Source organism: Camelina sativa, chromosome 3 (genome assembly GCF_030686135.1).
Source record: "Camelina sativa cultivar CO46 ecotype springtype chromosome 3, ASM3068613v1".
Classification (NCBI taxonomy): domain Eukaryota; kingdom Viridiplantae; phylum Streptophyta; class Magnoliopsida; order Brassicales; family Brassicaceae; genus Camelina; species Camelina sativa.
The window spans coordinates 26,998,561-27,023,179 of NC_141882.1; the positions used below are offsets into that span (position 1 = coordinate 26,998,561).

General features: G+C 36.9%; 4 protein-coding genes across 4 annotated transcripts; 2 read left to right on the forward strand and 2 right to left on the reverse strand.

Annotated features, from left to right (window-relative positions):
- The first annotated feature begins 3,360 nt into the window (after positions 1-3,360).
- LOC147947748 (uncharacterized) lies at positions 3,361-4,308 on the forward strand. The gene has a single exon (XM_087507434.1). It carries the CDS (start codon positions 3,361-3,363, stop codon positions 4,306-4,308), a length of 948 nt encoding a protein of 315 aa, XP_087363560.1.
- Positions 4,309-5,699: 1,391 nt separating this feature from the next.
- LOC104777900 (precursor of CEP16-like) lies at positions 5,700-6,251 on the reverse strand. Its single transcript, XM_010502227.2, has one exon. It carries the CDS (start codon positions 6,189-6,191, stop codon positions 5,868-5,870), a length of 324 nt encoding a protein of 107 aa, XP_010500529.2. The 5' UTR covers positions 6,192-6,251; the 3' UTR covers positions 5,700-5,867.
- Positions 6,252-8,568: 2,317 nt separating this feature from the next.
- On the reverse strand, positions 8,569-9,866 carry LOC104777901 (protein PLANT CADMIUM RESISTANCE 6-like). The gene is made up of 4 exons (XM_087496247.1): positions 9,556-9,866; positions 9,384-9,455; positions 8,772-8,984; positions 8,569-8,654 (listed from the first exon to the last, which is right to left on the reverse strand). Exons 1-4 carry the CDS (start codon positions 9,800-9,802, stop codon positions 8,569-8,571), a joined length of 618 nt encoding a protein of 205 aa, XP_087352373.1. The 5' UTR covers positions 9,803-9,866.
- Positions 9,867-11,823: 1,957 nt separating this feature from the next.
- On the forward strand, positions 11,824-13,717 carry LOC147947749 (uncharacterized). Its single transcript, XM_087507435.1, has 3 exons — positions 11,824-12,576; positions 12,675-12,842; positions 13,118-13,717. Exons 1-3 carry the CDS (start codon positions 11,824-11,826, stop codon positions 13,715-13,717), a joined length of 1,521 nt encoding a protein of 506 aa, XP_087363561.1.
- The last annotated feature ends 10,902 nt before the right edge of the window (positions 13,718-24,619 follow it).

Here is a 24,619-nt window from a genome sequence, read left to right on the forward strand (position 1 = left end):
ATTTATATATTCTCGTGGACGTTTGTGACTGCTTCGTACTTCGTACATATATAATTAATATGCGTGATAAATAGTTTAAAAGTTATATCCAGACTGTAACTTGTTTCTGTTGGAGTTTTAATTTGCTTCGGCACAAATGTAATGTCGGGAAAGTACGAGAATTTACAGAATAACTATTCCAGATAAATAAATCAATATCGGATAGATGAAGACAAATATTCTAAGACAATTATATCGAAATCATATAAATTCGGGAGCAGTGATAAGATCCATGGACTTGGACCGTCTTATTGTCTGTTTTCTTTCTATTTTTAATTTTTAATTTTTTAGAAAACTTTGAATGATCATTGGCTTGACCTCATGGGAACAAGGACAACTAAAGAAGTTTGTGATTATTATCTCTTGCCTTTGTCCATCTCTTTTTCCGTTAAGGAAAAATCTAGGAGAATCATTTTATTTTTATTTTTATAATGGTGCATTATATAACGAAACAAAAAACAACAAAAAAAAATTATGGTGCTTATAAGTTTTCATATAACGGTTGTATTGGAGTGTTTATGTATGTTATAATCACTTTTTAATATCGATATATTTAATTTGACGGAAAAAATGAATCTATATTTTTACAGCATTTTTTTATACGACTATTCTAAATGGGGACATGATTTTTCAGATTGTGTGCTATTCTAAATATACGGATGAGTATTTGAAAATTTTATTAAGTTTTTATTCATGAAATATGTTATGTTATTGAAACATATCCCAGATATCGAAAACATACAGATGAGTATGATGAAATGTAAAGAAGTTCTTTATTCATGAGATTTGTTATTAGACCTTATTAGTATACGCCTGTATTTATTAATAATTTTTCTTTGATATGATATATTAGACCAATTAGGTATGATGGATTGTGACTATTTTACGTAGCATGATGTTGCAAGACTTACGGTTATAATTAACTGGTGATCGTATCTATAATTTGCACACAAACACACACAAAACTGGTTATCCTACAGTTACACATTATATACCAACCGAATGATTGGGAAGGAGAGGCACTAAAATTAGTAGAGCTCCCACGACCGTATGTCCTCTACCAAATAACCAACTCATTTTAGTATATATAAGTAATTTATTTATTTGATTTACAAATGTATGCCACGCTGATGCAGTATTACATAATTATATAAGTCCAACCACCACAAAGTATGTTTTTAAACGCCGGACTTGCAGCCAAAAAAAATTGGATGAGTCAAACGGTCAAAGAATCTTATGAACAGTGAGGACATGAATGTTAAAAAATTGGGTCCAGCTTGGTCCAAGTGATTAAAACAATTACAAAAGAGGTTGGTCCATCATTAATCATTAATAAATATCTTCTTTTTGCTATATATATATATATATATATATATTTTCATCAACTCTAAATCATATCTACGATGCTAAATTGTTTTGGAATTTAACTGTAATCAATACAAATATTTAGCATGATATTAGCAGTTGGATGGAGTTATTGACTAATTTTCAAATAATAATCCCCCAAAAAAATAGAAACAATAATCCTAAAATTCAAAGAAATATTTGTTAGTTTTGTTCATAAAGGCGAAAACGATGTCGTAAAAGGCCTGTGTAGGGGACAGTGCGTCTCCCACTTCTCGCGACCCTACGGTCTCCGGTCAACCCTGCACTGTCTTTGTTGCACGTGCTTCTCTCTCCCTCACACGTGCTTCCCAGCTCATCCTTCTTTTGTTTTCGTTGTTGTGTGCGTCTTACAGTATTTGTTATCTTCTAACAATATAGAAAAATAAATATTCTCAAATAAAATATGAATTATTCCCAAAATCCTTAACAATTACTGCCACTGTCGGATGAGTTCCAGGGTCTCTTTAGTTTTCTAATAGTAGTATTTGGGTTTTTTTTATATATAATTATTTGTGAGTTTTAATGTGATAAAATGGAAACAAGACGACGTTTGTGCATGCATGTTTATCTTGTTCTTGTAATTAGTAACTCAATTTTTTTTTTTTAAAATGGCTCGAACAAAGGCTAAGATATTAGTTAATTATGCATCACGATAAAAGGTTAGTTGTCGTTTTTCCTACGAAAAGAAATATGAGTCAAAAGCTTTTGATATTATATTTAAAACACACATGAGAAAGCTTATGTTATGTGAGTGACTAATTTGATTAAATCTAAAAGTCTAGAACCCTATTTTAAAAAGGTTAGAGCCAATTGTGAAAATGGTCCAGGTCTACTGACACTGCCAGCTAAGTAACCACATATAATAGAGAGCATATAATTGGATATAAGTATACGACGCAGATCGAAATGTATGCAGCATGTTAATATTGATATCGTAAACTTTAATACGTCGAGAAAGGATAATCAAACTAACAGTGAATATGAGGAATCTTCTACTAATTAAGTTTTAGACGGCCCACAATAGATAAGAAAATGTTATAAATTTACAATCTACTGGACGACTCAACTTGAATAGAACCATCAAAATATTGGTAAAAGAAAAAGAGAATAACTCAATTAGCCCATTGAAGATGAAAAGAGAATCTTCTTCACCATTGATCACCGATGGATTCTAGTTGAAGGAGAACCAAAGATGGAGGAAATTATTGGCCACGTTTAGATGCTGTGATTGTACATATGATTTATAGAAAGAGAATTTGTTAAAAATGCCATTTTTGAAATATTTCTTTTCAAAAATACATTTTTTTTGAACTTTTTCATTTTTGTCTTTCTTTTACACAATTACAATATGTTAAATTAATTTTTAAAATTTTGTTTGAGGTTTGAATTCTCTATTTTACATTTAGGTTATAGTTTTTAAGGGTAGAGTTTAGTATTTGAAATTTAGATTTTTTTTTTTCAACCAAAAATTAATTAAATGGAAACTCCAAAGTTGGTAACCCAAAGTGGAGAAAAAGAGTTTACAAAAGAGGATGCAGAAAGTAAAGATCTAGACGACCGGACAAGACAATCCGCCTTCAAATTCTCTGAGTGTGAAATCTTGGACAGGGAGAAATGAGGGAAAACATATTACGAGCTAGGGTTCTATTGTGTAAATACTATATCGACTTGTATAGTTTGGTTATTTATGTTTACTTCCTTAGGTCAAATATTGTATCTACTATATAAGACACACTTTGTGCAACATTATGAATAAGAAACCTTTTATACATCTTAAGGGTTTTGACATGGTATCAGAGCTAAACCTAATTTTTTAGGTTATTCGATCCTCTGTTTTTGCTTGGAGAACTCTGTTCTTCTTGTTTTTTTTTATTTCTTTCTTTCCCTTTGACCTTGGTATATCGATCGTTCTGTCAATATATTTTTCTTGGAACTATGACGGACGATCAATCTGTTTCTAAGGTTGCTTCGACGCTGACTTTGGGTTCTAAGTCTCTTCTTGAGTCTACCCGACGTAGAATCGATCCCTATGATCTCTCGGCTGGAGATAACCCAGGATCCGTGATCTCACAACCACAACTTCGTGGATCCAATAACGATGAGTGGGCTATGAACTTACGTCTTGCGTTGAGAGCAAGGAAAAAGTTTGGTTTTGCGGATGGGACTATCCCCAAACCTGATGATGAGTCCGATGACCTTGAGGATTGGTGGGCTAATAACGCTATGGTGGTGTCTTGGATGCGACAAACTGTAGCACCGGATTTGAGTAGCTCCCTCTCGCATCATGAAATTGCCTCTGATTTATGGACTCACATACAAAAGCGATTCTCGGTGAAGAATGACCAAAGAGTCCAGCGTTTGAAGACTGAGTTGGCTAATTGTCAACAAAAGGGTTCCGCGGTGGAAGCTTATTATGGGAAACTTACAAAACTATGGACAAGTCTTGCTGATTTCCAACGTGCGAAGACAACTGAGGAGATTGCCAAGGAACGTGAAGAAGATAAGTTACACCAATTCCTCATGGGTCTTGATGAGAGTGTATTTGGCGCGGTAAAATCTTCTCTTTTATCGTGTGATCCACTTCCATCTCTTGATGAGGCGTATCAAGTTGTTTCTCAAGATGAGGAATCAAAGAGAGCGGGTAGGTTGATGGAAGAACGGAATGAGGGGCTAGTTTCGCGGTTCGTGTGGATCCACGTACTTATTCATCTCCTCCACTACGAGATCCTTCGGCTGTGTGTACGAGCTGTGAGGCTGAATATCGGGCTATGTCCGAAACAGTGTGTGAGCTTCTATGGTTGCGCGAGGTTCTTGTTTCCATGGGGGTTGATTGCTCAGCTCCGGTTTCTCTATATTGTGATAATGAGTCGGCTATTCATTTGAGTAAGAACCCGGTTTTTCATGAGATGACAAAGCATATCGAATCAGATTGTCATTTCATTCGTGATGAGATTGTCCGTGGTGTCATTGCTCCGCAACATGTTTCGACTAAGGTGCAATTGGTTGATATTCTCACGAAGGCTCTTGGTCGTAAAGAGTTTGACGATTTTAAGCTTAAGGTGGGTATTCGGGACCTGCACACTCCACCTTAAGGGGGGGTATTACGAGCCAGGATTCTATTGTGTAAATACTATATCGACTTGTATAGTTTGGTTATTTATGTTTACTTCCTTAGGTCAAATATTGTATCTACTATGTAAGGCACACTTTGTGCAACATTATGAATAAGAAACCTTTTATACATCTTAAGGGTTTTGACAAAGCAGACTAGAGACAGAGAAGATCTTCCAGGAAATTAGCAAAAGCAGGCCAGTCATCAGGAGCGTGAACCAGTCATAGGGGCTGGGACTCGAGAGAAAGGCCTCGTCGAGAAGAACCACCAGCTGGGAAGGGAGGGGGAAGGGGGCCTGAAGCTGACGCATGAACAAAGTCGAAATTGTGGATCTCAAAAAAACTTCGAAGGGACTAAAAAAGGACCAGAACAAGCTTAGAAGAGAGAAGAAGAGACGGAGATGAGAGACCAATGGCCCAGCGATGCCGATCGGAACCAACGCCGCGAGAGGAAGAGGTATCGGGGGTTGTGCCAGAGAGCGGCTAGGGCTAACCTCCGTTTTTGATTTTGTCAAGACCGAGCCAATCACTAGAAATTGCTAATCCATACTATAAGGGTGTTAACATAATTCATGTACTTAGAATTGATATTAACTTACATTACTTAGAAAAGATCAACACAAATTTACGAGTTCATCTTTGACCCAAAAGAAAAAAAAATTCTACGAGTTCATCATTTTTAAAACTGATGTGATGTAGTTACTGATACGATTGTAACATCGGCTACATATTAAAACATACAAATTTCAAATAAATTAAAAACGATGCTAACAGAATTTCGATTACAACATGTTACATCTATAAGTCATTTGCCTTGGGTCGGGTGGATGAATTTGTGATTAACCATCAATTCCTTTTTTCGTTTATATTTTTAACATTCTGTTTCATTTTCCTTCTCTTTTATATATATGTTTGTTTACTATAATAAAAGATTAAAAGACTATAAACAAAAACGTCATGTTCACAATAATTTAAATCTAGAAATCACCTTGCTATATTGTGTTATAGTAGGAATTCACCACAATCTTTGATATTGGGTGCTCCATGGAACTTAGAATTCACCTCCTTACTTTCCATGTCTTTTGGGAATTAAAGTTGTGAAGATCTAATTAAAGGCAAGGCTTAAAAATTGAAAACAAAGGCTTATAATATATCCAGTCTCCTTTTTCTTTTAATCTCAAAGTAAGACTTTGATTTAATGATTCTTATGTAGGGACATGTGATAGTGAAGTAAAAAAAAAAGAAGAGAATATTACATCATAGAGGCTATTAAACATGCATGGTGCGTAAAGGTGTTACAATATAAATCCAATTCATGAGGTTTGTTATTTTTAGTGTCCAACACCAGGACTAGGACCAGAATCTTCAGCTCGTCCAAACATTTTGTAGCCCTTAGCTCGATGATGCCCAACCCCTGGGCTTGGCCCGGACTGTTTCACTGTGTCTAACCAGGACATATCTTGTACCGAAGACTCGACTGGTTTAAACGAGGACATTACGCTTCCATTGAACACAGATGAATCTGTTAATTGGGTCGAGGATCTCGAACTATCCTTGACCGGTCGTCCTTCAATGGTTAGTAACACAGATCCCACCACTATCAAAAAAACAAGAAACGCTACGTAGAACTTGGTGCGGTTCTTAGCCATCACCATGATGAAATGATTTGTATATATTACGTAAAACGAATTTATTAACTAATGTTGGTATGTATTTAATATGGTGATGATCATGATAAAGTCTGGTATAGGGTTTAAGAGTATTTATAGTGTATAAGTAAGATTAGTATACGTGGAAAACAATGGTAGACGTATACTATTTTTTGTTCTTTATTTTTAGGAACTGTTGATATGCCGCCAGCCCGCCACCTCCAATTAGTTTTCAACAGCGAGATATCATATTCACGTAAACTAAAGTATAGAGTTTGGCCCACGTAAACTAAAAGTATTGAGTTCGGCTCCAAGAGAGAATTGAAAAATTGACGTTATACATTTACATTGATCGTTACATAATCTAAAGTATATATCGATTTTTAACGAATTTGTGGAAAAAAGTGGACTGACGTCACCCAACCATTAAAATTCAACCAAAAATTCGTGCACAAAACATAAAATTTGTTTATTGATAGCACTAAATTTACAAGTACACTCTAAAAAAATAATGTGATTAGCAATAATCTGCAAATTCACATAATTGTTTCGCCATAATGCAATTTCGGGATCAAAGGCTTTGACTATTGTTGTAGCTATCGAATAGTTTATACTGGTCATTATGATATCACATTCATTGTATCATTGTCGCGTGACTTGGGAGCATTGAGAATTTGAGACTTTGCGATCGGAAACCTCACAGTTGTAAACTACTTTAACTAAAGTTTTGTACGTAATTTTTTGGAAATAATGAGTTTTTCTAGTGCTATCAATAAACAAATTTTAGTGGATCGTTTCTTGACTTTAAACAGTGAACAGTCCAATAGCTTTACATGAGATTTGTACATGAACCTACCTTACTTGAGGTTCACCAAATTTTCAGGTAAGCTTCCATTATTTTTAAGTCAAAGAATCTCTTCCATAAATCATAATCACAAATCATGTTTCCTCAGATTAACAAAAAGTGTTGTTTTAATATTTTACATATGTTTTTGTAGAATTAGAAAAAGGTGAAACCTGAACAATATAACTACCATATGAAATATTATAAACGACCATTGGACAGAATCAAATGCTTTGAAAATATCAATCTTAATAGCACAGCGACCAGAGAGGGACTTCTTATGATAATTCTTGATCAGCTCAGTAGCCAGAAGCACATTCTCAATCAACAACAGACTGATTATTAAGACTGATTCGTAGAAACAAACTTAGGCAACACCCTCTTAAGTCGGTTAGCAATGATCTTTGAAATAACTTTATATATCACATTACAACATGAGATGGGGAGATAATCTTTCATTTCCATAGCAGATACCTTCTTGGGAATTAAGGCTAGTATTGTAGAATTTGTACCTTTTGGCAGGAAACCTTTAGCAAAAAATGATTGCATAGCTAGGACGAACTCAGCTCCCAAGAGATCCCATGTTTTTTTGTTTTTTTTTATAAAACTCCGATGTGAACCCATCTAACCCCGACGACTTGTCATTTGGCATTGAAAAGAGAACATTCCAGCAGAAACCTGACATTAATGTTGGGATTGAGACTTCTTACTCTGATCTCTAGAAGGATCCCTAGCAGAATGAGTAGGAAAAGATAAGCCTTGTTTATTCACTGATTTGGTTCCTCGATGTAAATAAGTCCGCATAGGCACATCAGATTGCTGACCGCATTTTACCGCAGCTCCTGGTTGGCGTATTGTGACATTGGAGTCACAAGTCACAATAGCTACCACCCCTGCAATCTCTAGCGAGTCAGAAGAGGTCTCTCAGTCTCACTTTGCGGGCATCTTGACGGAATGCTGAGAGATTTATACATCCACAAAGATACAATTTACTTTAGAGGTTCGGTCACAATTCCTTGAAGGGCTAAATTGTGCCATGGGTGATGTCTTCCCTAATTGTTTGTTTTTTTTTTTTTTTCTCAATACCGAAGTTCATGTTAATCGATTCACCATGGATTGTTATGATAGTGGAGAGGTGAGAGCCATTTGTTTTGTTTTCTCTGCTCTGTCATTTATGTCTATGTCTGATCATTTCTAGATGTTCATATGCTGCACAATTGGTTACTGTGAATCTGATGAATCTTTCTTGTATTGATGCAGGTTGGAGATGATTACCGGCTAGATGTTCTTGCCCTTAAAGATAGATTAGAATTGAAAAGATAAATATGTAGATTCAGTGATTCACACAAACATGATATAATAAGAAATTTTATATAGCAACAACAACTATGGCATATAGATTATTATAGCTCATGGCCACCCACAAAAAAAAAAAAAAAGCTGTTTTGGTCGTGAAATAAAACAAATACATAGAGAAGGAAGAGAGAGAGAAAATAACTCAAATAAGGAGCATATTGGTGTAAAATATTTATATCCAAGTCAACCCATCATTCGTTGACCGGTCGGAGGAGCCATCATCTCTTGTTGCTGACCCATTCGCTGCTTTTGCACATTCCCAATCCATCCTATATACACCAATATATATGATATACAATTTTAAGTCAAATAAATCGTTTAATAAAATACTTTATACAGTAAGTTGAGATTATTTTTAGAGAGATCTAAGAGCTGGATGATTTTACCAATGGAAGGGTCAAGGCCACGATTGTTGAGTTCACGATATTCTTGGCAAAGAACACAATATTCGCAAAAGCAATGAGTGATCCAATATGGAGCTGGAGCATCTGGTAACCCGTACTTGCTTCGCAGCTTGGTCCGGAATGTGCATGTATACACACACGGTATCGCAAACAAACAACGTATCAATCCATACAACATTCCAGCCGTCCCACAACCTACACATCACACACATATATACGTAAACCTACAAAACTTTATCTTGGTTTTACAATTCAAAATTAGCATAAATCACGATTTCGAACGATCTTGTGATTAATAAATTTATTTTTTTATTATCCCGCAATTTTTGTCCAATTTGACAATCATAATCTGATGGATTTTTCTTACACCAATCATAATATATGTTTACGCATGCGCCTACAATATTTATATTTATATACGTGATATATTTATATGTATACAAGACAAGACAGTATCAAAGTAGAACGTTATGTGCAATTTTTTTGCTAAACATGGATATATTTGCTAACGAATTGAATATATTTTATTTTTGAATTATATTCGTCTTCGATCCAATGCACATACTAAAAAAAATCGAATGCATGTATACTTACTAGTCGCTCCTTCATCGATAACCTTTGCGATCTGTCCGAACGTGATGAATGGAAAGCAACATGTGATGAGAACTGATTCAAAACACACAAAAAAGACATAAGAATCATATTGTAATGTAAACGATGGACCTTCAACATAGAATTATTCAAAAAAAAAAAAATGATCCCTAACCATTTTCGCTGTCGTTCATGCAATCAAATAGGCCTGAAGTCCAGTTCGATGGTTGAGTATGGACCGGTCCGGCCATTGATACTCCATATGGTTGGTTAACTGTTGCGCCTTGATTGATATACGTAGGTTGACCTGGTCTCATCGGTACTTGGTTTGATTGGTTAACCATTCCACCATTATATATTGGGATATCTCTGCTCAGCTTGCACAACCCGTTTCTTGTCAACCGGTGGTTCATGTTGTGCATGAAAGACCGGACTAAAGTTATTGTTCGTCCTTGGACTCTGAGTTTGATCTGGTACTCGACCCATTTCGTAAAACAAAGAGAAGTGATTAGGGTTTGAAAATAAAGGGTTTACTACACTTTTGTTTGGTTTTGTGAAAAAGGATTAGAATGAAGGTTTGGTTTTATATTAAGGTTGATTCCTGTGCAACTTGAACAAGTTTGAAATTTTCGTAACATCTATCTTGCACTTTTTATTTCTAATACAACATGGAAATATAATGTTGCATATACATAAATTTGCTGTAATTAATATTTTGATTGGTTTATTCTTATTAATAAAACTAGCTCTACTGTCATGGTTCTTTTATCTTTGGAACATGGACCTATGAGTGTACATCGTTATCTATCTATTGAAGTTTATAAATCATTCTTGAGATTTAACCACCATTTCAATTAAAGTCATATCTGACTTCAAACCTACACAACTATATACGAGTAATGATGCAGCACGAACACTCTTCTTGATGGGCTTTCTCATGGGTTTTCTTGCCCATCAAGCTTAGGATATTTGAGTCGGTTTTTACGTCATGTCTTATTGCATTGTCGGTTTATTTGGTCGTTTCTCTACTAGGGTTAGGGTTCTTATTCTTAATTACATACATCCCTATAAATAGAGGTTGTAGCAGCATTGTAAATCATTCAGTATTGCATTAATAAAAAACCAGAAAAAAGAGGTACTCTTAACTACCCAAAGAGCTTTGTCTTGAAGCCCTGCAATGAGGATTAGCAAATTCCATCGACATCGGATCACACAAATCCGCTCTCGATCCTATCTCTTGTTACCATCTCTCTTGGTATGTTCCACCGTGCACAAAACAGAGCATCATCACCCACCTTCTTTCTTGCTCTGTTTCGTTAACCACAAAACAGAGCATCGCCTCCCTATCTTTGTACTTCTGCTCCGCATCAGTTTAGTATCAGAGTCTTCTCTTTCCTGGCGTTGAATTGATTTCCACTATGCCTCCTAAACCCGAAACAGTGGGAGATAAGGGACACGACACCACCATCAATTGGGTCGAATTTCGTGATATGCTTCTCGCTTCTCAAGCTGCGTTACAGAAATCGTTTACCGATTTAAACCAAACCCTACTTCGACATCTTGGTGACGGTGCCATGTGACCTGCGATTGCACCAGAGCAGCCTGCACGCAACGACGACCAACTTCAGGTTCACGTTGAGGGAGCTCGTCAACAGGAGCCATACATGCCTTTGGTCGATCACAATCATCAACGTGAGTTAGCTAACTACCATCAACAAGAACAACGACAACATGATACACGATGGGAAAACAGGTTTCGTGTTGACCTTCCGGAGTTTCACGGTGGCATCCGAGGTGATCAATTGCTGGATTGGTTACTTGCCGTGGAAGAAATAATTGATTTTAAAGGCGTTCCTGATGATCGTCAAGTCGCGTTAGTCGCAACCAAGTTTCGAGGACATGCTGCTTCTTGGTGGCAACAAACAAAGGCGACGCGTGCTCACAGCGGTAAAGCACCAATTCGTTATTGGGAAAAATTGAAGAAGGCACTGAAGGCGACCTTCCTTCCTCATAACTATGATCGACTACAATACACCAAATTTCAGAATTTGAAGCAAGGTCCTCGTTCAGTGGATGATTATGCCAAAGACTTCTACTTGATGCTTACAAGGATCAAAACTTACGACACTCCGGTTCAGCTAGGCTCACGGTTTATTGGCGGTCTACGTGCACAACTTCAGAACGCCTTGATACCGTTTTATCCTACTACAGTTGCTGAAGCTCATCGTCGAGCTGCGTCATTTGAGCAACAACAAAATCTGTTTCTTGGAACCCCTCTACTTCCCGTATGCGTACATCTGACCAACAAGTCTCGCCGCTACAGCGTGAGGATCAGTCAAAGTCAGAACCGCACGCCACTGTGAAGGAGGAAGAACAAGGCCTTCGCCGTTCTGTTCGTAATGCTCTTCGTTGTTTTGCTTGCGGTGAACCTGGACACCGTCAAATGGCGTGCCCAAATCAGACACGTTGGGGTCTTCTTGCTGATGAGAAAGACTTGGGTTGTGAGTCTAATGGTTCCGAGAATGAGGATGATGTTCGCGAGGAGCTCATTCATCATACAATGGGTGATGTGGGAAATTCCCTTGTGCTTCATCATGTTTGTCTTACGCCGCAACAACGAGAAGAACACTGGCTGCGCACCAATATTTTTTGTTCTACTTGTACCATCCTTGGGAAGATTTGCACTTTTATCATTGATTCAGGGAGCTGTCGTAATGTCATTGCCGAGTCGGCCGTTAAAAAGCCTTGCTTAGCCGTTGAAGCTCACCCCTCACTGTATTCACTTCAGTGGTTTCAAGATGGCATTGCAACCCGTGTATCTCAGCGTTCGTTGGTGCCATTTTCAATTGGTCCGCTTTATAAGGATCGCTTTTATTTTGACGTGGCTCCCATTGATATTAGCCATCTCATTTTGGGGCGAACTTGGGAGTATGATCGAAAATTTATTCAAGATGGTGTGAAAAATACGTATCAATTTTATTGGGAGGCGCATAATATTGTGTTGTTACCATCTCAAGAGCATTCTTTGCTCAAACCGTCTCGTGAAGAGCAACCACGACCTCCTCCAGCTCTGCATGCACGTCCAACAAATCACATGTTGTGTTGTCAAGCTGCATTTGAGCACGAACTCCGGACTGAAGGGTTTGCGTTTGCATTACTCCCAAGCAAGCTTCCGCTGTCTCCTTCAACATTCAAGGTGCATCCGAAATCAATGATGTGTTACCTGAGTTTGTGGATGTCTTTCCCGTTGATTTGTCATTAGAATTACCACCGTTACGTGATATACAACATCAGATTGATCTCGTTCCTGGAGCTACTCTTCCCAATCAGCCACATTATCGGATGAGTCCAAAAGAACATGAAGAATTACGTCGGCACGTTGAGGACCTACTTCGTAAGGGACACATACGCGAGAGTCTTAGTCCTTGTGCTGTTCCTGCTTTACTTATTCCCAAAAAGATGGTTCGTGGCGTATGTGCGTTGATATTCATGTTATTAACTAGATTACGGTTTGGTATCGTTTTCCAATTCCACGCTTAGATGATCTCCTTGATCATATCGGTAAAGCTACAGTTTTCTCCAAGATCGATCTTAAGAGTGGCTATCACCAAATTTGTATTCGTCCAGGCGATGAATAGAAGACCGCTTTTAAAACTCGGGAAGGTCTTTTTGAGTGGATTGTCATGCCATTTGGCTTGTCAAATGCTCCAAGTACATTTATGTGAATCATGAACCAGGCCTTGCGTCCTTTCATTGGCAAATTTGTGGTGGCTTATTTCGATGATATCCTTATTTTTAGTTCTTCCCTAACGTTTCATGTGTCTCACTTACGTGATGTGTTACGTGTGTTACGAAGGGAGAAGTTGTATGCACCAAAACATAAGTGTGAATTTTGTACTCCGGAGGTCAAGTTTTTGGGCTACGTTGTTTCTGATAAAGGATTATCGGTGGATAGTGAAAAGGTAGAAGCGATACGTTCTAGGCAACAACCATGTTCGATTACGGAGGTCCGCAGCTTTCACGGCTTTGCTTCTTTTTACCGCCGTTTTGTGCAAAGTTTTAGCTCTATTGTGGCCCCTATCACTAATTGCATGAAAAATGGCCGGTTTGAATGGACATTGGAGGCGGCATCAGATTTTGAACTCATCAAGCTTAAACTCACTACAGCTCCGATATTAGTTCTTCCTGACTTTTCCCTTACTTTTGAGCTTCATTGCGACGCATCTAAGCTTGGGATTGGTGCCGTTTTGAGTCAAAATGGTCGACCTATAGCATATTTCAGCGAGAAGTTGTCGGGTTCGCATATATGGTACAATACCTATGATATTGAATTCTAAGCTACTGTGCAAGCTATTAAGCATTGGCGGCACTACTTGGTGTATCGCGATTTTGTTCTCTTCACGGACCACGATGCTCTTCGTCACCTTGATAGTCAAGTAAAGGTGTCTTCCAGACATTCTTCATGGATATCATTTCTCCAGCAGTTCACCTTCTCTATTCGACACCAGTCTGGTAAGACAAACCGTGTCGCGGATGCTCTCAGTCGTCGCTACACTTTGCTTGCAACGGTCCATACCATGGTTCCCGGGTTTGCAACATTTGCGGAACTTTACAAGTCTGATCCTTTCTTTGCGGGGGTCTATGTGGATGCTTAACAGGGTCTCCTGGATGACTATACGATCCAAGACGGTTTTCATTTTAAAGACCTTTGTCTTTGTGTACCTGAATGTAGTTTGCGAGCTAAGATTATTTGTGAACTGCACAATGAAGGACATGTTGGCCGCGATCGTACACTTCAGCTGATTTCCGTCTCTTACTTTTGGCCGTCTCTTCGACGTGATGTAGCTCGTTTTGTTGAACGTTGTCGCACTTGCCAGCAGGCTAAAGGAAAAGCTTCTAATGTCGGTTTGTATCTTCCCTTGCCAATACCAACACAGCCATGGAGCGACCTTAGTATGGATTTCGTGTTGGGGCTTCCAAGGACACATCGGGGCTTTGATTCTATCTTTGTGGTGGTGGATCGTTTTTCTAAGATGGCCCATTTTATTCCATGTAAGAAGACGACCGATGCGATCAATGTGGCTACTTTATTCTTTCGGGAAGTTTATCGTCTCCATGTTTTGCCTCACTTGATTGTCTCTGATCGTGACACACGTTTTTAAGTCATTTTTGGCGATCTTTATGGAAGCTTCTCCGGACAAACTTGGACATGAGCACTGCGTATCATCTGCAGACCGACGGCCAAACCGAGGTCACTAACCGTACTCTTGGTAATCTCTTGCGTTGTTTTGTTGGTGATAACATTAAGAGTTGGGATGCAAAGCTTTGTCAAGACGAGTTTGCTCATAATCATGCCTTTAACCGAAGCCTTGGGTTCAGTCCTTTTCGTGTTGTCTATGGCATGGTTCCCCGTTGTCCTCTTGATTTAACATCCTTACCGGATAAAACACGTTTGCATGGGCAAGCCATTGACTTTGTGGAAGACCTCCATGAGGTACATAAGCAAGCAATCGACAATTTGATGGCGTCCTCCTCTAAGTATAAAGCAGCCGCTGATCTTAAGCGACGTGCTGTTGAGTTTGTTCCCCGCGATCGTGTGTGGGTTTATTTGACAAAGGATCGTCTTCCTCTTCGTGAGTATAACAAGTTAAAATCATGGAAAATTGGTCCTGTTGAACTTCTGGAACGCATCAATGCCAACGCCTATTGCGTCTGTCTTCCTCCGGACATGAACACGTCCAATGTGTTCAACGTGAAGCATCTTAACCCTTTCCGTGGTGAAAATGAGACCTTAGATTCGAGGCCGAATCTTTCTGCACCCGGAGGAACCTGATGCAGCACGAACACTCTTCTTGATGGGATTTCTCATGGGTTTTCTTGCCCATCAAGCTTAGGATATTTGAGTCGGTTTTTACGTTATGTCTTATTGCATTGTCGGTTTATTTGGTCGTTTCTCTACTAGAGTTAGGATTCTTATTCTTAATTACCTACATCTCTATAAATAGAGGTTGTAGCAGCATTGTAAATCATTCAGCATTGCATTAATAAAAAACCAGAAAAAAGAGGTAGTCTTAACTACCCAAAGAGCTTTGTCTTGAAGCCCTGCAAGGAGGACTTGCAAATTCCATCGACATCGGATCACACAAATCCGCTCTCGATCCTATCTCTTGTTACCATCTCTCTTGCTCTGTTCCACCGTGCACAAAACAGAGCATCATCACCCACCTTCTCTCTTGCTCTGTTTCGTTAACCACAAAATAGAGCATCGCTTCCCTATATTTGTACATCCACTCCACATCAAGTAAATTTGACATAACTTGGTTAATTAATATCCTTCGCGAAAATGTAAATATATCTAACATAGTGTATTATATGCAACAGTTTTGTGTACTATATAATCATGTACCAAAGTGTAGGTGTGTGACTCAGATTCTTTATAAGAAAATGCCTAAGTGTTGAGAAGACTCTCAGTGTATGAGAGGGTTTTACATAAGAGATCAAGTTGAAGCATGTGAATTGCAGGTGCAGCTGGTTCAATGTGGTTGATCAAACCCAAGGTGGTTAAAGTTGGGTTAATATCTTCTTCCTCTAGATCTTATCTCTTCTAACGGATCAATTCAAGAGTTTGTTAGATCTTAATCAAGTTAGAGAGAGAGCAGTGAGAGATATTGTGATCTAGAGTGAGAGAGTGATTCAGTGCTTTTGTAAACAGTATTGTATCTTCTCGGTTCTAGTGAATTACCGGAGTATAATCTCTGGCGAGACGTAGCGTTCCCAGTTTGGGACGTGAACTCGTAAAATCTCGTGTGTTCTTTACTCTTATTGCTTTCATTCTTTGTTATCCATCGGGTTCTAAGTTTGATTTGAAGTTGCGATTGATCAGGAGATTGATCAGCAGGATTTACAATTGGTAGCAGAGCCATGGTTTTGGTAACGCGAAGCTGAATCGAGATGTATGGGGTTCCGATTGCGGTGTTCGATGGTTCGGGGGACTTCTCGTTGTGGAAGACAAGGATACGAGCTCATCTAAGTGTGATCAGGTTGAAGGATGTGCTGGTGGAGAAAATTCTATCTCCACCGCTCACTACAGAGGAAGAACAAGATCCTGAAAAGAAAAAGAAACGGGAAGCGGATGACGTTGCAAGATCGGAACGCTGTGATAAGGCGAAGAACATGATCTTCTTGAATGTTGCAGATAAGGTGTTGCAGAACATTAAGTTGAGTGAAACGACAGTTGAGGCATGGTCTACGTTAGACAAAATGTTTATGCCTACCTCTCTACCACATCGGGTTTACTCTTCATTGAATTTCTATACATTCAAAATTTAGGAGAGTAAAAAGATTGATGACAATATAGATGACTTCTTGAAGATCGTTGCGGATTTGAATCATCTTCAGATCAAAGTCTCAGATGAGCCATAATCGTGTTGAGTTCTTTATCGGCTAGGTTCGATAGTTTGGTTGAGACCTTAAAGTATAGCCCTGGTAGAGAGAAGCTGAGATTAGATGATGTTATGATTGCTGCTAGAGATAAGGAAAGAGAAGTAGCTAAGTATAGTAAATCTGTAGGTGAAAGACACTTAACAAGGGGACGATCCGAAGAGAAATATATCGGTCAAGGTAACAAAGGTAAAGGGAGGGCACGTTCTAAGTCTAAAGATGGAAAAAGAGTATGTTGGATCTATAGGAAGGAAGGCCATTTTAAGAAACAATGTTTTTAATGGCTTGAGAATAAAGGAAAGACTCAGGGGTCTGACAAAGGAGAATCAGGGATAGCAAATTCAAGTGGTGATTACAATTTAGCTAGGGTACTAATGGCGGTTGATGAGAGTTTAGTTACAACTGGAAGTAAAACTGATGAATGGGTACTAGATACTAGTTGTTCTTTCCATATGACTCCACGGAGAGACTGGTTTTGTGAGTTTAAGAAGGTAAGCTCAGGATATGTGAAGATGGGTAATGATTCTGTGTCTCAGGTACAAGGTATTGGGAGGAGTCAAAATCAAGACTCCAGATGGAACCTTTATCATTCTGACTCATGTGAGGTTTGTACCAACAATGTCGAGAAATTTAATCTCATTGGGTACAACTGAAGATAAAGGATGTTGGTTTAAATATCAGAATGGTATTCTCAAGGTTATTATGGGTTGTTCTACCATTCTAAGAGGAGTTAAGAGAGAGACTCTCTATATTTTGCAAGGTGAAACAGTGATAGGTGAATCACATGTTTCAGAAGCAGCAATTGATGAGACAGGTCTTTGGCACCGTCGTCTTGGGCATATGAGTCAGAAAGGTTTGGAAATTTTGGTCAAGAAAGGATGTATTAAAAGAGATGTTATCAAGGAGTTGAATTTTGTGAGGATTGTGTATTCGGGAAGAACCATAGGGTGAGCTTTCCTCAAGCTCAACATGTAACGAAGGAGAAGTTGGGTTATGTGCACTCAGACTTATGGGGATCACCTCATAACCCACTATCATTAGGAAACTGTCAAGATTTTTCATCTCATTTATTGATGATTACTCGAGAAAGACATGGATTTATGTCCTAAAGAAGAAAGATGAGGCGTTTGAGAAGTTTGTCGCATGGAAAAAAATGGTGGAAACACAGTCAGAAAAGAAAGTGAAGAAGTTAAGAACTGGTAATGGGCTAGAGTATTGTAACCAATACTTTGATAAATTCTGCAAGGATGAGGGCATTGTGAGACATTGGACATGTACTTACACGTCTCAGCAGAGTGGTGTTGATGAGAGAATGAACCGCACAATCAAGGATAAGGTGAGAAGCATGCTCAGTGAAAGTGGAATGGAAAAGAAGTTCTGGGCAGAGGCAACCTCTACTGCAGTGTATTTGATAAATCGATCTCCCTCAACTGCTATAGAGTGTGATCTCCCTGAAGAAAGGTGGACTTCAAGGATACCAAATTTAAGCTCATTAAGAAGGTTTGGATGTCTGGCATATGTTCATACGGATCAAGGTAAATTGAATCCTAGAACTAAGAAGGGATACTTTACTAGTTATCCAGAAGGTGTCAAGGGATATAAAATCTGGGTTCCTGAGGAAGGAAGGTGTGTCATTAGTCGTAATGTGGTCTTTAGAGAAGTAGTAATGTATAAGGAGTCTAAAGACGTTTCTTAGTTAGACATTCATGAAGTTGATCTAGAGAACCTGGGTTTGGAGTTAAGCTCTTTAGATCAAGGTGGAGATATTGGAAATTTAAATGATCAAGGTGGAGTTTTAACTGATCACGAGGAAGAAGTGGTGATTCAACCGCAGAATCAAGATGATAGTGGAGTAGGAGTTACCGATGATGAATCTAGGATGAGGATTTAAATAACTATCAACTGGTTAGAGATAGAGGGAAAAGGGCTATCAAGGTCAACAGAATGTATCAAGAATCAAATATGGTGGGTTTTGCTTACTGTACCAAAGATGGAGGTAAGACAGAACTAAGTTCATATAGAGACGCATTATCTGATCCTAATTGGGAAAAATGGAATGCTGCTATGGGAGAGGAGATATCATCAATGAAAAAGAACCATACTTGGGACTTAGGAGACAAACCCAAGAATGGAAAGGTGATTGGTTGTTGTTGGATTTACACTCAAAAACAAGGTATTCCTGGAGTTAAAGCACCCTTATTTAAAGCGAGATTAGTTGCAAAGGGGTATTCCCAGAAAGAGGGAGTGGATTACTCAGAGATATTTGCACCAGTAGTGAAGCATGTATCAATCAGGTAACTCCTTTCAATGGTTATCCAATTTGATATGGAGCTTCAACAGATGGATGTGAAGACAGCTTTCCTACATGGTTTTCTGGATGAAGAGATAGTAATGGCGCAACCAGAAGAGTTTGAGGATAAGAATTTTCCGAACAAGGTATGTTTTCTGAAAAGATCTCTGTATGGTCTTAAGCAATCTCCTAGATAGTGGAACTTGCGGTTTGACATGTTAATGAATGAGATAGGCTATAAACGAAGCTCTTATGATAATTGTGTATATTGGAGGAAACTTGAGAATGGTACTTACGCATACTTGTTGTTATACGTCGATGATATGTTAATTGCATCTACCAGTAAGTCTCATGTTTGAGAATTGAAGGTTTGTTGAGTCAAGAATTTGAGATGAAGGATTTAGGTGATGCTAAAAAGATCTTGGGCATGGAGGTTGCTCGAGATCGAGCTGTTGGGACGTTGGTTTTATCCCAGGTTGGTTATGTGGAGAAGATCCTTAAGAATTTTCATATGGATCAGTCAAAGGCAGCAACAACTGCTACTGATCAGGAATATGAATATCAGTTTCATAGGATGAAGACGATTCCTTATGCTAACACGGTGGGGAGTATTATGTAAGCAAATAATAGGCACTCAGCCTGACCTGGCTTATCCGGTTGGAGTGATTAGCAAGTTCATGGGTAAGCCTCTTAAGAGCCATTGGGAGGCGGCCAAGTCGGTCTTGAGGTACATGAGAGGTTTGGATAGAAGGAGCCTTTGTTATAAGAAAAATGATGATTTCTTGATTCGGGGTTACTGTGATTCTGATCACGCAGGAGATGGGGGCTCGAGGCGTTCAATCTCAGGTTATGTTTTTAAAGTGGGAGGCAATGCTATCAGTTGGAAGTCAAAACTACAGAAAGTTGTTGCCCTCTCATCGACTGAAGCATAGTACATGGCTCTAACTAAAGTCGTTAAAGAAGCGGTTTGGCTTAAGGGGTTAGCTGGGGAGCTTGGTCATTCTCAAGAGTACTTCGAGGTTCATTCAGATTCACAAAGCGCTATAGCATTGGCGAAGAATTCAGTTTACCATGATAGGACCAAGCATATTGACATTAGGCTACACTTCATCAGAGATATAATAAATGAAGGTGTGGTAAGAGTACTTAAGATTGCAAGTGAATGCAATCCAGCTGATATTTTTACAAAAGTACTTCCAGTTGACAAGTTGAGTGGAGCATTGGAGATGCTCCGAGTTACTGAACACTTAGTGGTGAAGTTCAGGGACTGGAGGGGTAATTCAAGGACTAGAACAAGAACATGCAAAAGGTGAGAATCAGAGTCAATGTGGAGGATTGTAGGAGTGTGACTTGGATTATTTATAATAAAATGCCTAAGTGTTGAGAAGACTCTCGATGTATGAGAGGGTTTTACATAAGAGCTCAAGTTGAAGCATGTGAGTTGCACGTGCAGGTGGTTCAATGCGGTGGATCAAACCCGAGGTGGTTAAAGTTGGGTTAATATCTTCTTCCTCTAGATCTTATCTCTTCTAACGGATCAATTCAAGAGTTTGTTAGATCTTAATCAAGTGAGAGAGAGAGTAGTGAGAGATTGTGATCTAGAGTGAGAGAGTGATTCAGAGCTTTTGTAAATAGTATTGTATCTTCTCGATTCTAGTGAATTACTGGAGTATAATCTCTGATGAGACATAGTGTTCCCAGTTTAGGACGTGAACTAGTAAAATCTCATGTGTTCTTTAATTTTATTGCTTTCATTCTTTGTTATCCATCGGATTCTAAGTTTGATTCGAAGTCGCGATTGATCAGGAGATTGATCAGCAGGATTTACACAAAGCTTGTTTGTCTATAGAGTAACTTGGGAATATATTCGACCAAAGATTGAATCCGATTAAATTATATCCGCAAGTTAGTTTTATTTATAATCTCAACTAAACAAAATAGAATGACTTCGTAACCTTGTTGACTTCTATTGGTGGGAACTTTAATAATCTAATACGTGGAGAAGAAAAAAAACAAAACAAAAATTGGTATTGACTTGGGAAAATGATTCTTTTATTTGATAATGGTAAACATGATTGTTCATGCACTGATGCACACATGGCTTTCTTTCTTTTTTCTTTTTTTGCTTAAAAGACTTTGACTTGTGCTATTGAGTTATATGATCCAAGCTATGGACTTACATCTACACATGATATACTTAGAGAAGGATCAAAGAAGCAACAAAGTCGTTGTAGTATAGTGGTGAGTTTTTTTTTTGTGTTTTTCTCAAACAAAACAAAAATTGGTATTAACAGTATTATAATTATGTTAAAAAGAGGACAAACAGAGTGTAACGGTGCTCATCGGAAGAAAGCAATACCTTTCTTATCATTACCGAGTCAAGCATCCATTCGAATGGGATCTTAAAGTCCTGGTAAGAAACGCATGGATGAGCTGTTGGGAATGTCCTGAAATTATTTGTACTTAATTTTGTATAGTTAATGTTTAAAAGTCCTATAATATTAGATGATTATACGTTTTGCTAGAAACCTCTTATAATCAATTATTTTAGAAGTTCATTACTGATATTATGCGATCCTACAGGATCACACACCTAAACAGACGGGATTAATATTGGGTGTAACTACAATATAATATATAAGATATACATATATTTATATTTGTGCACTTAGAATAAAATGTTTATTATATATTATATAGGATATACATATATATAAATGTGCACGTAGGAGAACTGGGCTTGGCCCATTAGCAAAACAACCTAAACCAGTTAGGTTTATTGTCGATCGATATATAATAACGCTTTGCGTTTGATTATGAGATACACTAATATTCTGGCCCAAACCTAATCTAAGACAAAAGTGTTTGTCACGTGCATTCCGTTTAATCCAGTTTGTGTGCGTGTGGATACCAATAGAGGCACGACGTTTGAACTGCTTTACAACTTTGATTTATTTTAGTTCATTTTTCCCCTCCAAACTATCCAAATCTATCATAATCTAAGACATAGATTTGATTCAATATTTACATGAATCTTGACAATAGAATTGGTGACTAGTTTATAAATTGTTATAAACCGGTACAAATTCCAACATGAGCAACGTAATCTGACTAGCCTCCTTATCCTCTGCGCCGACCTCAGAGAACCAGTTTTTTTAACATTTGGAGGAACCTAAAATGTTCTTTTAATGAGTGAGTATCAAAGTAGGGACTTTTTTTTACTTGTCTCGTAAGTTGGCCATTTTCTTCAGGGCAACACCGTAGTGAATGCTCTGACCATAAGAGTAGGAAGACAATTCCTTTTCCAGTTTCTTTAGTTCACGGTATTCAACTGCAGCCTCTTGCATGTCAGCTTTCTTCTTAGGCCCCTTGAAATGCTTAAGCGCAGCTCGCTCATCACTCATCAGCCTCTAAGGCCGTTGGCAAAGAGGAATGCACATGTAATGTAAGGTATGTAATGATGCAAAACTCATCAAATCTATATAAAGTTTGGGGAATTGATCATTTATACCTACTATTAATTGAAAATTCATTTATAAACGAAACATTATATGGAAAACAGATTTTTAGCAAATGGCATAAGAAATCTTTATATATGAACTAATAATTAATATAGGAAACAGGTTAGCAAATTCAAATTATTAAATTTAATATTTATAATTTATCATATTCAAAAAAATTCTCCACAAGTTTAGCAACAGATAAAATCGAAATTAAATGTATTTTTTTTCTTATGCATTAATCGTTAATATTATAATTTTAGCAACCAAATCATTCACTAATAGAAATATTTAAATTTGATGTGTTAATCGTTAAATGTATTTGTTATTGGCAATTAGTTATAAACTTATAATACCTACTCGACAATAGTGAGATTTTAAAATTATAAAATCTAAATCTATATATACATTTTTGAAGTACATTTTGGGTTCTACCCTTTTATTTGTACTTATTTAAAAACTTATTTACAAAGTTAATCCCTAAATATTTTCCAAAAATATTATTACTTCAGGTTTTGTTTCCTAAATATTTTGCGTATATTTCCAACTAAAAAATACAGCATAATCAATATGGAAACATAAATTATGACATAATTACACCTTCTATCTCTGAATCCTTTGCAAACAAAAAAAACAACAATTTGATTCCTATTTTGTTTTCCAAAACTGTGAGCATTGATCCTTAACTTAAAAAAACTTCGATTCACATTTCTCTAAAATTATAATTAATATATATAAACTTAATAAAATTTTTAAATATTACGAATATGTAATATTAAAAAATTAAAATATTATATAATATGCTTATATAGTAGATGAGTTATAAAGATGAAATGTCGGAACTAATAAAATATCATTAAACTTGTGCTAACACGGGTTAAATCCTCATTTTATTATTTGTCAACGCTATTAATATTAGAATATTTGACATAGAAAATTAAGGTTATTAAACTAAGATTGTGTAAAATAATTAAATCATTAAAAAATATGATTTAATCATAGCGTATAAATGACTTACTATGTATTTAAATCCCTTATTTTTTGTTATAATAATAAAAAATCAAAATAGAATCTCAAACGCTAAACAAAACAAACTAAATATAACAAACAAATGGTCATGAAGTATTTTACGGGTTAAAAAAATTGATATAAACATTTAACCGCACAGACGGTCGGAAAATTTAGTTATTCCTCTATTCGCAAAACATCCAATATTTAACAAACGGATACAATATAAAATATAAATAATAATAAAATTATATGCACGCGGTGTACCGCAGGTTAAAATCTAGTTATATGTTAAAATTGTTAACTCATTCGTTTTTTCTAAAGTATACTTTTAATGTACTGCATATCTATATTAAATCATTTCCTTATATTCAGTGATTATTGTGTAAATCAGTTTTTAAAAAATTATCTGCAAAAAAAAAGGAAAATATTTATTTTAGTACAGGTTGTGGTATTCAACATATACACCCAAATATTGATAACACTGTAAAAGAGTGGCCAACTAATTATAATGGAAGATTATTTTATTATACAATTAAAGTTTTACGATCTAAAAAGATTTATCATTTGACTGAATATATGTTTAACCAGTGTTTTTTGAAGTAATTTAATTTACTAATTAAGTACATATACTTAAAAAATAATAAATTTTGCGAAAAATTCCAGTTTATTTATGGTACTAAGACAAGAAATAGCATATGTAAACTGAAACGGTAATTTGAATAACAAAAAACAATATATTGAACAATTTTTTTAAAAAAAATGGGACATAAATTTTAGATTAAAGTACGAAATTAAAAAATATAGGTAGATAAATTCAAGTGTCAAGCTTTCACTAATTTTGATTAGGATTGACTATGCGACAAGTAATTAACCACTTTAGAGCACTTAAAATTTTTTGGTGTTTTTGAAAAATATTTTTATTTTGGACAATTTCAACTAATTAAAAAACAAAAATTAATTTAGAACTCTGGTATCCCGTCTAAATTTCTTACCCAATA